Source organism: Lissotriton vulgaris, chromosome 11 (genome assembly GCF_964263255.1).
Source record: "Lissotriton vulgaris chromosome 11, aLisVul1.2, whole genome shotgun sequence".
Classification (NCBI taxonomy): Eukaryota; Metazoa; Chordata; class Amphibia; order Caudata; family Salamandridae; genus Lissotriton; species Lissotriton vulgaris.
The window spans coordinates 409,196,734-409,211,725 of NC_141699.1; the positions used below are offsets into that span (position 1 = coordinate 409,196,734).

At 43.2% G+C, this 14,992-nt stretch overlaps 1 protein-coding gene across 2 annotated transcripts in view; it reads left to right on the forward strand.

Moving 5' to 3' along the window:
- The window catches only part of STAMBP (STAM binding protein), a 152,026-nt gene extending 139,574 nt beyond the window's left edge, over positions 1 to 12,452 (forward strand). For both annotated transcript variants that reach the window (XM_086943461.1, XM_086943462.1), the window contains exons 8-10: positions 3,564 to 3,676; positions 9,173 to 9,272; positions 10,776 to 12,452. In XM_086943461.1, the coding sequence (XP_086799587.1) occupies positions 3,564 to 3,676; positions 9,173 to 9,272; positions 10,776 to 10,832 (270 nt within the window). In that variant the 3' untranslated portion in view covers positions 10,833 to 12,452. The remainder of the gene's footprint in view (positions 1 to 3,563; positions 3,677 to 9,172; positions 9,273 to 10,775) is intronic.
- Positions 12,453 to 14,992: the final 2,540 nt, after the last annotated feature.

Sequence of the window (14,992 nt, forward strand, 5' to 3'; positions counted from 1 at the left end):
AAGGACCGGTTTCTGGCTATCCGCCTGGATAGCTTGACTCCAGTGATGTGGAGAGCCTGGGACTCACGTCTGAGCATACCCAGCCCACTCGGGGTGAAAATTGCAAGAAACAAAGTTGACGGACAGAATGCAGAACAATGTCTTACATTCACCCCAGTACAAAGATCTGGGCCTAAATCCATCTTGTTTTTGCACTCCACACCACCCTAGGTCAGACACTGGCTATATGCATATCAGCCTTGACCCTGTGCCTCATGGGAACAGTCCAGCCCGAACTACCAAGCCATGTCTTTCCTAAACCGGAATCAAGCATCCAAGGACCGGTTTCTGGCTATCAGCCTTCTTCAGCCTGGATAGCTTGACTCCAGTGATGTGGAGAGCCTGGGACTCGCGTCTGAGCATACCCAGCCCACTCTGGGTGAAAGTTGCAAAAAACACAGTTGATGGACAGAATGCAGAACAATGTCTTACATTCACCCCAGTACAAAGATATGGCCTAAATCCATCGTTTTTTTGCACTCCACACCACCCTAGGTCAGACACTGGCTATATGGGACTCACGTCTGACATGGCTTGGTAGTTCGGGCTGGACTGTTCCGATGAGGCACAGGGTCAAGGCTGATTTGCATATAGCCAGTGTCTGACCTAGGGTGGTGTGGAGTGCAAAAAAAACGATGGATTTAGGCCCTGATCTTTGTACTGGGGTGAATGTAAGACATTGTTCTGCATTCTGTCCATCTACTGTGTTTTTTGCAATTTTCACCCCGAGTGGGCTGGGTATGCTCAGACGTGAGTCCCAGGCTCTCCACACCACTGGAGTCAAGCTATCCAGGCTGAAGAAGGCTGATAGCCAGAAACCGGTCCTTGGATGCTTGATTCCCGTCTAGGAAAGACATGGCTTGGTAGTTCGGGCTGGACTGTTCCCATGAGGCACAGGGTCAAGGCTGATTTGCATATTGCCAGTGTCTGACCTAGGGTGGTGTGGAGTGCAAAAAAACGATAGATTTAGGCCCAGATCTTTGTACTGGGGTGAATGTAAGACATTGTTCTGCATTCTGTCCATCAACTGTGTTTTTTGCAATTTTCAACCCAGTACCAACACCCTATATATTAGCGTCTAATGTTCCTGTTTGTGCACTTTATCTTGTGTGAGAAAATGGTACGTTGGTCTCCAGGCCAACCAATCTGGATAGTAACCATTGAATACTAACAGAAAAAGCATTTCTTAAAGGCACAAACCCCTCATCCACATGAGATGCCACTCCCCCTCTACAAAGTACGCCATCAACGGAACCCCTTTACCTTTCACCACAGTCCTTTTGCTGCAGTCCGGAGCGCTGACAACACCATCACTGGAAAACAGAAAAACGAAGGGTTAGATTTCTCCCAACGGACTCTCCCATACAGAAAGGAGGTGGGCCCACCCGATCAAAGGACCAACCAGTAGCTCCCAACAGAGAAGAAAAGGATGTCACCACCCGGAAGACCGCGCACCTGAAGACGAAGAGAAAAGATGGGATAAGTCGAAAGACGTCGCAGAGAACATCCCAAGAAGGACAACGTGGGTCGGTGAAGAGAGGTCGACTGAAGAAACCTGGCTAGGAGAGATGGAGGATGATGTAGAAGCTCCAGAGGGCTGGTGTGAGGGGTGGAGGATGCCCGCTGAGGGATGCCTACACGCTGCTGCAGCTCAGGAGAGTTGCAGCATTTGTGGTACATTTACCGGACGGGGAGGGAGGGAATCTAAGGGAGGGTCAGGGTGAGAGTGGGCCTGAGTAAAGGCCATAAGGGAATTACTTCAAGAAGTGTCGTGTGACGCTCTTAAAAGAAATTATTTCTCTTTTGTGTTTTGTTATTTTGTGTTTTTGTGTGGCAGACATACTTGTGCATCTTTAGCTGTAGGTTTACGCCCTTAACTTCTAGGACAAGAATCGTTCTTTCATTGGGACGGAAAACAAAAATAGGTAATCTGTTCCCAATAACGAGTAGGGGATAAAACACAAGGAAAAGACTGGTCATTATTTTATTCACTTATTATCTCCCGTTTTTTTTTCTTTTTCCCTTTACTTCTATTATGTGCCTCCAAATCACTTGAAAGGAGGAGGGAAAGCGAAAGTGGACAAAAAGGAAAACATAAGAGCCTCTATGCTAAAAGAGTTAGTCTCCCCACTGTAAGACCCCTCACTTCTTTATAGCTTCTGTATTTCCCCTTTCCCTCACTCCAGGTTGGGTAAGGATACTATCATAACCCAGTTATCTTAAAGCCTGATATACTTACCGAAACTTTCTTCTCTTCCCGAGTCTCCTGGGGACACCCTCCTGGAAGAAGATAACCCTAAAAGGAAAGAAGAGAAGGCGCAACCTAAAGGAAGAAAACTAAGACTTTAACCCCTTCGGTGCTGATGACGGCCCCCAGCCGTCATGCATTACGGTGCTCGTGTGCTGACGACGGCTGGGGGCCGTCATGAACCCGCCCACTCTTCATTGTTGCCGCACAGGCGCAGAATCGCGGCCGCGCCCAAGGGGTTAAGTGACAAGCTTAATATATCCACCCCATCCCCTAAATAAAGTACGCCAAGATTGAGAAGGACATTAAGCATCCTCGGTTCTTTTCCTGCCCATCCCTTCCACACTGGGTACTTGCTAGGATACCTAATCTTGTAAGGGACACGCTAACTGGGAAGAATAAAGTTAATAGCACACCTGTGTCATTCAATTTTAACCAGTACAAAAGACCCTGAGCAACATACATTTAACTCTCATACAAGAGAACATAAAGAAGAGACTCCAAGAGCTCTGAATCAGCCCCCCTTGCACTATTAAATAATGAAGCGTGCTACCGAGTGTGTGTGAGGAGCTGCGTCCTTTTTTAAGAAATCTTTTCTCTGTTAGTGTTCACCTGATAATATTCAAATAACAGATTAACGTGTCATTCTCATGTATAAGATCAAGTGCATAAACAGAATCATTAGGAGCTTGTACTAAGCTCCTTCTTGGAAAACAGCTTCTCCTGATTTTGATTTGAAATTGCCTTGCCTTGAAAATTGCCTTGCTGTGGAAGAGGTGTGGCGCAGCGGTGAGTGTGCCTGACTCCGGACCACAGGGTTCACGGTTCGATCCCTGGCTCCGGCAGCAGATTAACCCAGCACCATGTGACTCTGGGCAATAGCTTTCTTAATCTTCCTGAAGGCCCCCAGCACCGGGTCACCTCCGTTGGAGGTAGCTGTGCGCTTTACAAATGCTTACATTTACATTTGGCAAAGACCGAAATCTCAAGCTTTCTCATGCCTGGTGTGAACAACTCTCCTAGCCTAGCGATATGAAGTTGACGCCTGTAATATGAAAGTACCTCATCCAGCATATTTAGTTATTCAGGAAGTCTTGCATTTGGTAATGGGGTAAAGCAAAACTAAAATTACCTGACGGTAAAGGAAAAAAAAACCTTTGTACGAGCTGCTAGCACCTGACAAATTGAGACCACACCACAGACATATACATGCAGTTGAATTTAACCTCTTGCACTGCTTTTTTACATCATCTCATTTTGCTTTATCCTTACTTAGACACATCCGACGCAAACAGCATTTCTCTCCAGTGTGGATCTGCACACCCACTGCTCATACCAGATGATGCTGGCTGAGTCAGTTGCTATTGTCTGTTCTCCAAAGTACCAAGAGTAAGTACAGATATTCCAGATACCTGTTGTCTGACATACTAGGCTACTGCTTGTATTGGTGACTCATTGGAATAATGTCAAATTATTTGGCAATTTCTTCCAGGTCTTCAGGTTGACATTATTTTAGATTCAGTCTAATTTTTGTTTCTCCTCAGAGTGGACCAAGATGTTTTAATTGCCATGAAGTGTTGCGGCAACAAGTTAGAGACGGAATGCTGAATAAATCAAACCCCCTAGTCAAGAGATCTGGGTTAAATTAATTGTTCTTTATCTCAATACACTACCCCATTTTGGACGCAGCCATATGCAAATCAGTCTTGACCCGGCTCTTCATGGGACCAGTCTAGCCCGAACTGCCAAGCCAGGTCCTCCCTCGACCGGAAACAAGAATCCTGGCTAGGTCCAAACTGGGGTGGCGTAGTGAGCAAAAGAACAATGGATTTAACCCAGACCTCTTAACTGGGGTGAATGTTAGATTTATTCAGCATTCCGTCCATCATTTGTTGAAGCAGCATTTTTCACAGAAAGTGGGATGGGTTTACCCAGACGTGGCCCCCTTCTTGCTTTGCCACTGGATTCAAGCTAGCCTGACTGATAAGGGGCGATACCCCGAAACCGTTCCAAGAATGCTTGTTTCTGGTCCATGCATATGATCTGATTAGAAGTACTCTTTTTCGTGAGAATATGATAAATATTTTTATGCTACTTGCATTTTGAATCAAAAGGATCCTATTCATCAATGTAGCTAGCTGTTGTAATCTTGCACAGGTTGTTAATTTATTTTTCATAACGCTTAAATTGTCAAAGTAATTAAATTAGACATTACATCTTATCACTATACGTGATAGGTTTAAAAAACGACAACGATTATAATGGCATTGTTCTTTACTCAGCCATAAGGTGTTCTCTGAAAATGGTACACCCATGTTTCTGTTAAGTGAGGTAAAGTCTTATGGTTTCCTTTAATATTGATGCAAAAATAGTGTTAGGGTGAGTCCCAATGTAGTCTCTGTTACCACTCACATAGGTAAAGTATTTTCTTTATAGAAGAATGGATACTAAAAAAGTTTTCTCGTTTGATTTTTGGAATCTGTGTCTGAGTCCCTTTTTGGACTTTAACACAGTCTCTATGACTGACATTTAATGTAGGTTCAAAAGCATAAAAGCTATACAGGTGTCAGGCATATTGTCTCATCCTGAGAGATGATATTCTGATTTTCAGACTTGGTTTTCATAAACCATAAAGAATTATGGTTTATTCATTCATTCATTGTAGACTTGACAGTCACACCTGTGGGTTTCACTGTAAGAAGTTACAGAAACTGATTTAAGTTTTGCCTCAGAGTGCATTATCTAGGAAAGGTGGTAATGTCATTCCTGCAATGGAATTGTTATGAACCCCACCTTCTCCCCCCCTCAAATGTGGTTGGCATACTGCAAGTTCTAAAAAACATCACTGCTCAATAGATAAGCATTTCAAATATGTGATGTTATGCCATTTAAAAAATAAAATAAAAGACGCAAAGCTGAGCAGTCACATCAGTGACAAGTACAGATTGTGACATACAATAAGATGTTTGGTTTATTTACATAGGTGTTATATATAAGTACTTTTTAATCCACATATATACATAGTTTAGTTCACAAAATGGAATGTTATATAAATGTAGGGTTGACCCCTGTACTCTGAAGGAGTCTGTAGTGACTCCTTTGCTAAAAAGGAAACAAGAGATTGATCCAGCTAATTTTCTAAGCGTAGTCCTATTTCTAACCTCCTCTAGCTGACTAAATTCCCAAACAAAATGTTAAAGCTCAATTTGAGTTTTATTGTGGATAACAAGATCTTTAATTATTACCAAACCCGTTTCAGGGCACTTCCTGGCTCTGATTCAGTCACCGCAGTCATTCTCAATGATCTTCATACTCTGATGTCTGGTCTTGATCATCTTGGACCTGTCTGCGAATGTTGAGACCGTCAACAACAGCATTCTAATCTAGATTTTGGCTGATAGTGGAGGTAAAGACTCTGCATTTACTTGGTTTGAGTCTTGCTTGTGAAACACGAACAAGCAATTTTACTTAAGACCTGTACTTAGGGTGGGTCCTGATGTGTACTGTTCCACTTCTGTTTAACAACTGTATGCTCCCTAATGAGTTTGCTAAAATCTTGGAAGATCCTTTTTACAATCATGAAGATGGTTCTCAGCTGATTGTGAAAGTTATTCCAGCTACTCTGGAAGATAGAAGTGCTTTTGGCTTATGTTTGTTTGGATTAGAGATGTAGATGTGCTCCAACCCTCATAAGTTGAATGTTGAAGTTAAAACTGAAATGATGGTGTTTGGTGCTTCTCTTTTCTTCTGACTGAAAGATACCAGGCCAGACGCATTAGAGGCGTGCCTTCCCCCTTCATTTAAAGTTAAGAATTTGGGTCTTTTGATGGATCAAACATCGGCAGTGGTGAGCTTTAGCTTTTTCTACTTAATCATTTTCCACTTACACTTAATCAGGAAGATCTTTAGTTATCAGAACTTTCCCCAAAAGGGTTGGGCGATGGTCATTTTACAGCTTGACTGTGTCAATAGTTCATACCTAGAAGTGCCTCATTTTCTCGTAGCCAAGAAGCAAAGTCTTCAGAGTACACTCTTCTGGGCATTATGCGGAATCCACTCCTGAGATCATGTTACCTCTGCATGCAAAAATATTCACTGGTTGCCAGTTTTGAGAACCGATTCAGTTCAAGCTGCTTTTACGAGCACATAGTTGTCTTTGGGAACAGGGACCTTTCTTTCTTTAGAGGGGCTTGAATAGATATTTTATGACGGATAGCAAATTTCCACTAATACAGTTGCACTTCAGGTGGATAATCCATCTTTTGGGCACTTGACTTTTTGATATCCGCGAGGTTGAGCAGTCAAGCCCTACATTAGGGTTTAAAAACACTGGTACAGCATGACACAGTAAAAGGCACTCTATAAACTCAATGACCAGCTATTGCTGTAACGTCAAAGAACACCAACAGGTAAATGAAAAGAACAATTTAAATTATGTACACTTGAAAAACCAGAAGGCACGTAATTCTGCAACCCAGATAAGGTTTCAAATGTTTGTGTGGTTTTTAAACAAAATTGAGTGGTATGGCAAGTCTTATCCTACATGACCATGTTAATCAACTTTCAGCTATATTCTGGTTGAGTGTTCATAAATATGATCTCGGGCAATAGGGGAGAGGTAGAAAACAAAAAAATACAATTTGGCATGTTATATATGAAATGTCTCGTCCTATTACAGAATGTCTCTGACTCTTTGTACAGGCAAACAACTGAGTGGGCTGAAGTCTTAACTGATGAGCTGTAAACTTGATTCGATATTGTTAAAATCCAAATGTCTGCCACCCAAACAAAATGAACCCACCTAAGGAAAATGCATGGTGAAGTTTGGGGTGCCGGATGTCTTGATGTTCACATCCATGTGGCTAACCAGCATCTGGTAGCTAGTTTACTGTTAGAACACTTCTGCATGCCACACTTGAGGACCCAAATGTCCTGAATGTTTTTACAAGAAGGACAGGTTTGTAGTAGTTTATTACCCAATACTTTGTGTCTTGGAGCTACCAAAGTATAGGGGCCCGCATCTCAAACATTTGGTCGTGTTCAAGATTTTTTAGTGGTTTAGGCACTGTGTTACTGGGATACCATCTAGACCCAGGGTTCAAACATTTCTGAAATCAGGAAGGCTGTCTCCAACCCAAATGATCTCCATGTTGTGTTAGGGCTTACAATGGACGCATTTGGGCACCCAAAGTATGTAAGACTTGGCAGAATGCAGTCCTTACCAGATATGAGAAAGTGCCTCTGCTGCACCACAATCAAGGCAAAACATTGTTTCTCATCTTTAACTTTGTTTAGGCCAACATGACTGTAAAGGGTCTCCTGGATTTTTGGCAGTTTACGTTCATTCTGACATCCTTCAATTAGATTCATCAGTCAATTAGACCATGTACAGAACTTCATGTAGTTGGCGGTAAACTTCTGTTCATAAAGGGCAGGCCAGTTACTCTCACAGTTTGATCACTCCAGCAAGGTGTTCAAGAAATCCATACATGGAAGGGAAACCACCAGCAAACCTTCTCTACCTGGCAAATGTCTGCCAAGTGCTGGTGTGAAATCTCTCCTCGAAGTCTAGAGTGGACAAGTTGTTAGCTCAAGCAGGGCAGTACCTAACCAACTTTTGAGGCCCAAGAGTTAAGCCGGAGCAAATCAAACTTTTACTTTGTTCACCATTTGAAGTTCACTGCCAGGGAGAAAGGTGTCTTGTACCTTTATCTTTTTCTATTGCTGCATCCTGGTGCTTTTGATGATCTAGGCTAATTTGTAATGGATTATGGGCTCAGACTGATTCAGCCTGAGGGCCACTGTTGCTAGAATAAGGAGGTGGTGCTTCACTGAGATGGAGTAGACATTCTGAACAATAGAAGATAAAGTGGGAACCTCATTCTGACCAGCAGGTATCAGCAGTTTCAAGAAGGAGTTGAGAGCTGGGGACATGCAGACTGTCCTGTCTGCGGTGGGTAAAGGACAGTCAGCAAGCACTTTCCACACTCAAACTCACACAATGACACTTGGGAGCACAGAACACCAGTCACGAGAAAATTAATTGACCTTCTGAGATGGAAGGCGAAATGGCAGGTTCACACCACACTGTAGGTAAAAAAGGCCCTACCCTTGAAGCAGACTTCCTGCCACCACCAGTCACACCTAAGCCTGTTAAGAGGGGCAATAACCACTATGGCTAAAGCTGGTGTACCCTTTGTGTTTACCTGTTTCTACAGAGCTAGACTTTGAAAGGGAGATGCTCCACAACAAAGGTTGACAACATTCACTGAACTTGCAGCGGTCCATACAAACTAGAGGGGAAACAAATTGGGCAGCTAAGAAAAAATCTACATGGCAGCTCAGCTTTATAAAACCATTTAAAAAAACTCTGAGAGAAAAGGAGTTTGTGGAAAATTATGGTCAGGGGTTGGGGTTTAAAATAGTTTCCCCATTGGCAGACAAGGAATTTTCTAAGCGTGACAATGTATATATTTCCAACAATGGAAATGGAAGTTTAATCTGGCTGTCCCTGGTCAAATGAAAGAAAATATATCCTGAGAATGTGGCGAAAATGAAGCGCTAACTGCAGCTAGATGAGGCGAGGTAAGATCCTGGCTGTTCCTGACTGAAATGAGGGATGTCTCGCTGTACTTGAAATGTATTTGTGGCAGTGCCAGCTTTGCTGGGTGCATAGATGTGATTAGTGGGTTATATAGACTTTGCCTAGGAAATAGAAGAAAAATTGCCGAGATCGTATGGGTGCAGGTGCTGCTGTGCTTGATGGGAAGGTCATGACATTTATGCCTTGGAGTTGGAAGGTGACAACAAAACTAGGTGTTGATCTTAAGAAGAATTGTTTCCCAACTAAGTTGCTAAGATATCTATATTTTTGTACTCCTTTAGAACAGGGTTTTTTAAGTTGACAGACCATGGGATGGAGGAGATTTCATCGTGTAGACAGAAAGGCTTCCACCCACACTGCAAAGATCCACCACTCTTCACTGTAAGTATTTGTATGAAGAGACCATGAAGCATGTATGGTATGAACACTTTTACACTTAGCCACCTGGGAATGATGGTAGAAGGTGAGCAAAAAGGCAGGACGAATGACCAACATGTAAACGGGAGCAGAGAAAAAAAAAAACGTCAGTGATTTAAACAGTATTGTGAACTCGGTTATAGAATTGCAGGTTTTACTGTGTTTCTGGCATGACATCTCTACTCCTAGCATCATGTACAAAAATGACTTTGACCTGAACATTGTAGTGTATGGTTGCACTTGCACTCGTTTTTGGGGACCAGGACTACTTTTTTAAGTGGACCTTGGCCCCGACCAAGAGAGCAAGGCAAAATTGGAGAAAGGAGGCGGAAGAGAAAGATTCGAAAACACTAACAAAGGCAGAAAACAGGAATGAAAAAGTGCCTGTAAGAGTAAGATAGAGAGTGGAATTGTAGGTCGGTGGAAGAAAGAGGCATGAGATGTAATCAAAACTAGGCAGCCTTGGTATTTGCCCATCCTTCTTTGTGGCAGCACTGGCAGCTGGCTGCTAGGAAAATCTTTGGGCCCTTGCATTTATTTATGTATTTATTTATTTTACAAATTAAGCACTAGTGGTCTTGCTTGCCTTTGAGAGCACCCCTTCTCTGTTCGTACCCCGAGGAACACTTCCGTCTAAACCGTTGGTACAGGAACAGCGGGGGGTGGGGGATAAAACGAAACACACTTGCCTTGAGGTGCGACATCCTCCTCCACCGGTCATCTCTCTTCCAGGCAGGCTCCAACGCGGAACCCAGCCAACTCGTCAAAACAATCCTGGCGCTGCTCTCACCAGCATGAGAGCAGCGCCAAGATTGGAGGGAGCAGCCTCACTCAGCGCTCTCAAGACCACTGAAGGCCTGCGCTTTCTCTGACCCAACTGTCTAAGACAGGTAGGTTAAAGAAGTTTAAAATGCCCTTCTGGCTGGCCGTCCCAAGATGGTCAGCCAAAGAGACATACGCCTTTTAGAGCACACTGCTCCCTGCTGCAAACTTCCCCGTCACTCAGTTCAGGAAGTGTCAGTTGCTGATAAATAAAATCGTAATAAATAAACTTTATTACCATTTTATTTTTCTGCTCTGGCCTGGGGCTTTCCTTTGTGGGGCGATGCTCCTCCACTCAAACGGAGGAGCCCCCCATGCCCTCAACATGCACCGTGCCAGATGTGCACCTGTCAAGACTTAATGCACTGTGCTCCTTCCCACATTCTCGCTTGACTCTGTGTGCCTGCCACAAGCACACCACATATCTAATAAGCATTTGCATTGTGCTCCGTCTGGTATTTCCTGCAAGCACATGCTTTGTGTCTTGGCAGTGTTCATTTCCAGCAAGCAAATACCCTATATATTAGTCCATTTATAGAGGGTCTGACTGTGAAGGTCTTGCATTATGTGTCTATAACCTCTTGTTCTCTTCTTTTTGTTTCTCCCCACCCTACCTTGGCTCCCGCACCTTCTCTATCTTTACAGGCCAGCAGCCACATCACTGTCGTCGAGCGTGATATCACGGTCATGGATCTGCGATGAGACCTGACACCTGGCGACTCTGTTTGCAGTTGAAATTGTACAAAAATACCACAAAATGACTTACCCTCAGACATGACTTGTGCTCAGCACCCATTTCTGCAGCACACAAATGTCTGCTCCCAATTGGATGATCCTAATTAGGATATTGTGAGGGTTTCTGCAGGCTTCACTTTAGGAATATCTTCAGCGACATTTAACTTAAATTAATATATTGTTGTTTTTCTAATTTAACAAATATGTACATTTCAAATGTCGAGATTTTTTTTCTAATTGAGAATCTTCAAGAATTAACATCTTCATGTTTCTGTTATGCCTGGTACCATCTTGCCTAACGTCCATATAGAACGGAGTGTTCCCAAAACACATGCTTTCCAATGTCTGAACTTTATTGGATGAGAGATCCTTGCCTACTCTGGACGCCTGTGAAGGATGGGAGCACTTGTCTCAACCAAATGCTGGTATGTGCCTTCGGGGCAGCTGCCTACGATCATCTGTCATTGTCATAATCATTTCCATAGATTAATTTATACTAGTACCTTGACATACTAGCCTACAATACACAGGTTATGGTACATCTTCTAAGCAAAATAGCTTGAAAGTGACAAACACTGGTCAGTCGAAATCTACCTGTACTGGTGGCCAGTACAAGTTCAAGTTCATGAAGGTGCTATACGAACTACACCTACTTTTCTTCCTCTAAGAAAGTTTTCAGTAAGTTATTCAAACACATTTCAGTAGAGAGTGGATAGGAATTGGGGTCAACATGTTTGTTCCTTGTGCTGGCGAGGAAGCAGAGTTTCATTTTTTTTTGTTTGCACGCCCCATGAAGCAGGTAGGTCTTTTAGAGGTCTGTGGACTGGAAAATTCTTCTTGATGGGCCATTTCAACATTCCAGAAACACACTTCTCTACGTATGGGAAGCTCATGGGCTGGGAGCTGTGAATGGAAACTACACATATATTTTTCTGCAAACAATACTGTTTATCCCAAGATCTCATAAGAGGGCCTGATTCAAACTGTGTACATTGTATAAGCTGGCTTTGTGGCCTTTAAATTTAAAATTACCTTCTAGGCTAGTGTTTGTGTTGCTTAGAAATCCCAATCGCTGTCACTCATTATTTCCCTAGTGGAACTCATAAAGATAAGGAAGCCCGTAAACATTCTGCCATCAGAACACCATGCCCAAGTAGGAACTTCAAGTTGCCTTAGAAGTGTATGTCACTACGTTTGTTCCTGCTCAGTGCACCACTCCCCATAAGCTGGAGGACCATCGATGGACTTGCCATTTTTTAGCAGGTACCTGCTAATATGTGTGCTTCACCCTGAAGAACCTTCATGAATTGTTTTGGTGTTCCTCCCTAGACTGATTTTGTATCATCGCAGTATTTGAGGCCAGAGACCTTGTAAACGTGTTGTCATTCTGGGGTTCCTGTTTACGTCTTAGCATTGATCACACGCAGGGGCAGTGTCTTAAAAAAATAACTTTTGTACTAACATTGGCCACTGTGGGGCACAACACGTAGAACATCTCCTCCACCAATGTTGAGATTTCTGTTAAACAACCAGTTTGTGCTTTTTCTGAGATTTAATAAAAAGAATAAAAACAAAATACTGGAAAACGTGCTATAGACCATACTGTCTTTTTTTCAGTGTGTGCCTTAGGGCCAGCAACCGGATCACTTGATACAGATGGAACCTGGTGTCTCAGAGGACACTATTGCAATTCTTGTATGTTGCTGGGTTCCATGGCCTCCGCTTTGGGGAATATATAAATTTGAGGAGAAAGAGAACAAACCAGAAAAATTGCACATAGCTTTCAGTTATCAGGTCTTTCCTTTGTGCTACTACTTCCTCATGTTCCTTAATGTATCCACTTGACAATAGACGGCTTCTGTTGCATGCCATTTTCGTCTTGTTTCAATTTCTTTTTCTGTCTTTCAGAAAAGTGTTTTTTTCATGTTCTACTTAATCACATTTTTTATCGTCCCTCTTTTGGTGTTCCACGTGTGCACATTTGCTTAGCTTTAACTATAGCACAGTGTGAGTGACATGTTTGTCCTAGCTGCCTTTACTGGTGGCAGCATTAACAACTTGAGGTGTATGCGCCTGCATGCAGCTCCATCAACCTGTGTGTGACAACTGTAGAGCATTCCTTTTCTGGCCTTCTTAGATAAATACATTCTGAAATGCAGTGCCTTCAGGACAGTGGACTTTGTTCTTTAATGCTGGATGATATCCTTAGTAACGTTGCATCCATACTACCAGTATAATTGAAAAGGATGTGAGTCATACTCTATCTGTACTGTTTGTGAAAGGTCTTTGGTAGCCTTTTGTGTATGAGATCACTTGTTCGTGCATTCAGTTGTCCGCAATTGGAAGACATTTAAAACCAGACGTTATTCTATTGGCTGTTACATTGAGCATTGTTGCTGTTTGGTTCATGGTACTGTGATGAAAGGAGGTTACCTGGAACTTGTCAAAATTCACTTGCTGCTAGGTAAAGATCCCCTGGCGATAGATCACCACATGGGTCCTAATGCTTCAGAACTGGTGCATTCTCAATTTGACTGGATTCCAGCAAAATCTATCTGAATGCATCATGTTATAATTTTCTCCCATAGCGCATTACCAAGTAGAGAGTCACAGATGTCTTCATTCTTTTTTTATAAATCTTTTATTATAGGTTTTTAAATAATTCAACAAGAACAACATAGTGCAGACAGCAGAACATACCAGAGCTTCACAAGTCCAGTAATTTACAACCTGAACAATGTGCCATGTCAAGATAATGCATTCTAAGAGGAGTCCAAGCATCCCCCAGTACAGGGCATTGCATAGGGAGTGTCTGCCTCAACACCTTCAGAAAAGTCAAGAAATGCTGTATGCACTTCAGTACTGAGACCCATGTAGGTTTGCCTCCAACCCCCCTTAGGAAAGAGCGTACCAAAGTGTTGAGGTTTTGAAAGGAGGATGGTTGTTGTAGGGAAGTTGACATTTTGGGGTGAGAATAAAAAGCAAGGAAGGAGGACCATTTTCAATCGATGCACTATGACCTATAATGTTCAGAAGGTGGTAGAGCTCCCCAGGACCGGTGTGTCATGTTGGGAAATGCATCATTTTATCCCAATTAACTCTCAGGCCAGAGGTATCTCCAAACACTTTGAGTATTCATTGTGTCCTAGGTATACTAGGGTAGAGATGTTAGGTGAGCATCAGCATAAAGTGAAAGCCTCTCCCCAGCCCATCAGTAAAGCAGAATCCCAGCAACTGGGCATCACAGGACAATCAACAGGCTAGCAGGTCCATTATGATGGCAAAAAGAGCCAGGACAAATGGGACCGGTCTAGTGCCACTCTGAATGAGAGGATTGAACTCTCATTGAATTTCATCTTGTCTGTCAGGAATGTGTAGAGCGTCTGGACCTGGCAACTAAACCAAGGGACACAGGCCAACCTTGTAAACAGTGAATGACAGAAAAGTCAGAGCTAGTCCACTCTAGCCAGTGCGATGTTCAGCCTTCACAGGCAGTGGCGTGTGCTGCACATTGCCATAAACGTGTTCTTGTCGGGATGCACCAGTAAACATATAACCCCTGCCAATCTATTGGCCAATATACGGGCAAGGATCTTGGCCTCAGTGCTATCAGAAAGATAGGTGAGTATATGTTGCTGACTTGTGAAGGCTTACACTCTTTAGGTACCACTAAAACAGTGCCTCCCCTTAGATGTCACAGCAAGGAACCCATTTGGTACACCTCTTCATAGCCAGGGGAAGGTGTGGTGCAAGGAGCGAGGAGCCCACAGAGCGTGAAGTATTAATCAGTCGGTTTTCTCTGAGCCACTAAGTGTTAAGCCACCACATGCTCCTGCAGTATGGTGCCAATGAACAATTCCACTGGGAAATGATCAGAAAGGCCCTATGGGAGAATGTGCACTGGGGCTCTCTCCCTGCTGTCCATGGAGGGCACCAATATGTAATCTATGGAGATGGCCGAGCGATGCTGTGACGAGTAATTAATAAATAGTCTATCCTCCTTGTTACACCGGCGCCAAGCATCCAGCACAATTTTCCATCCTCTCCAGTTACCCTGTCGTGATAGGAGTCGCTTCCTTAGCTGTCTGCATGACTGTCACAAGGGCCACCAACCCCCTTGAACATCC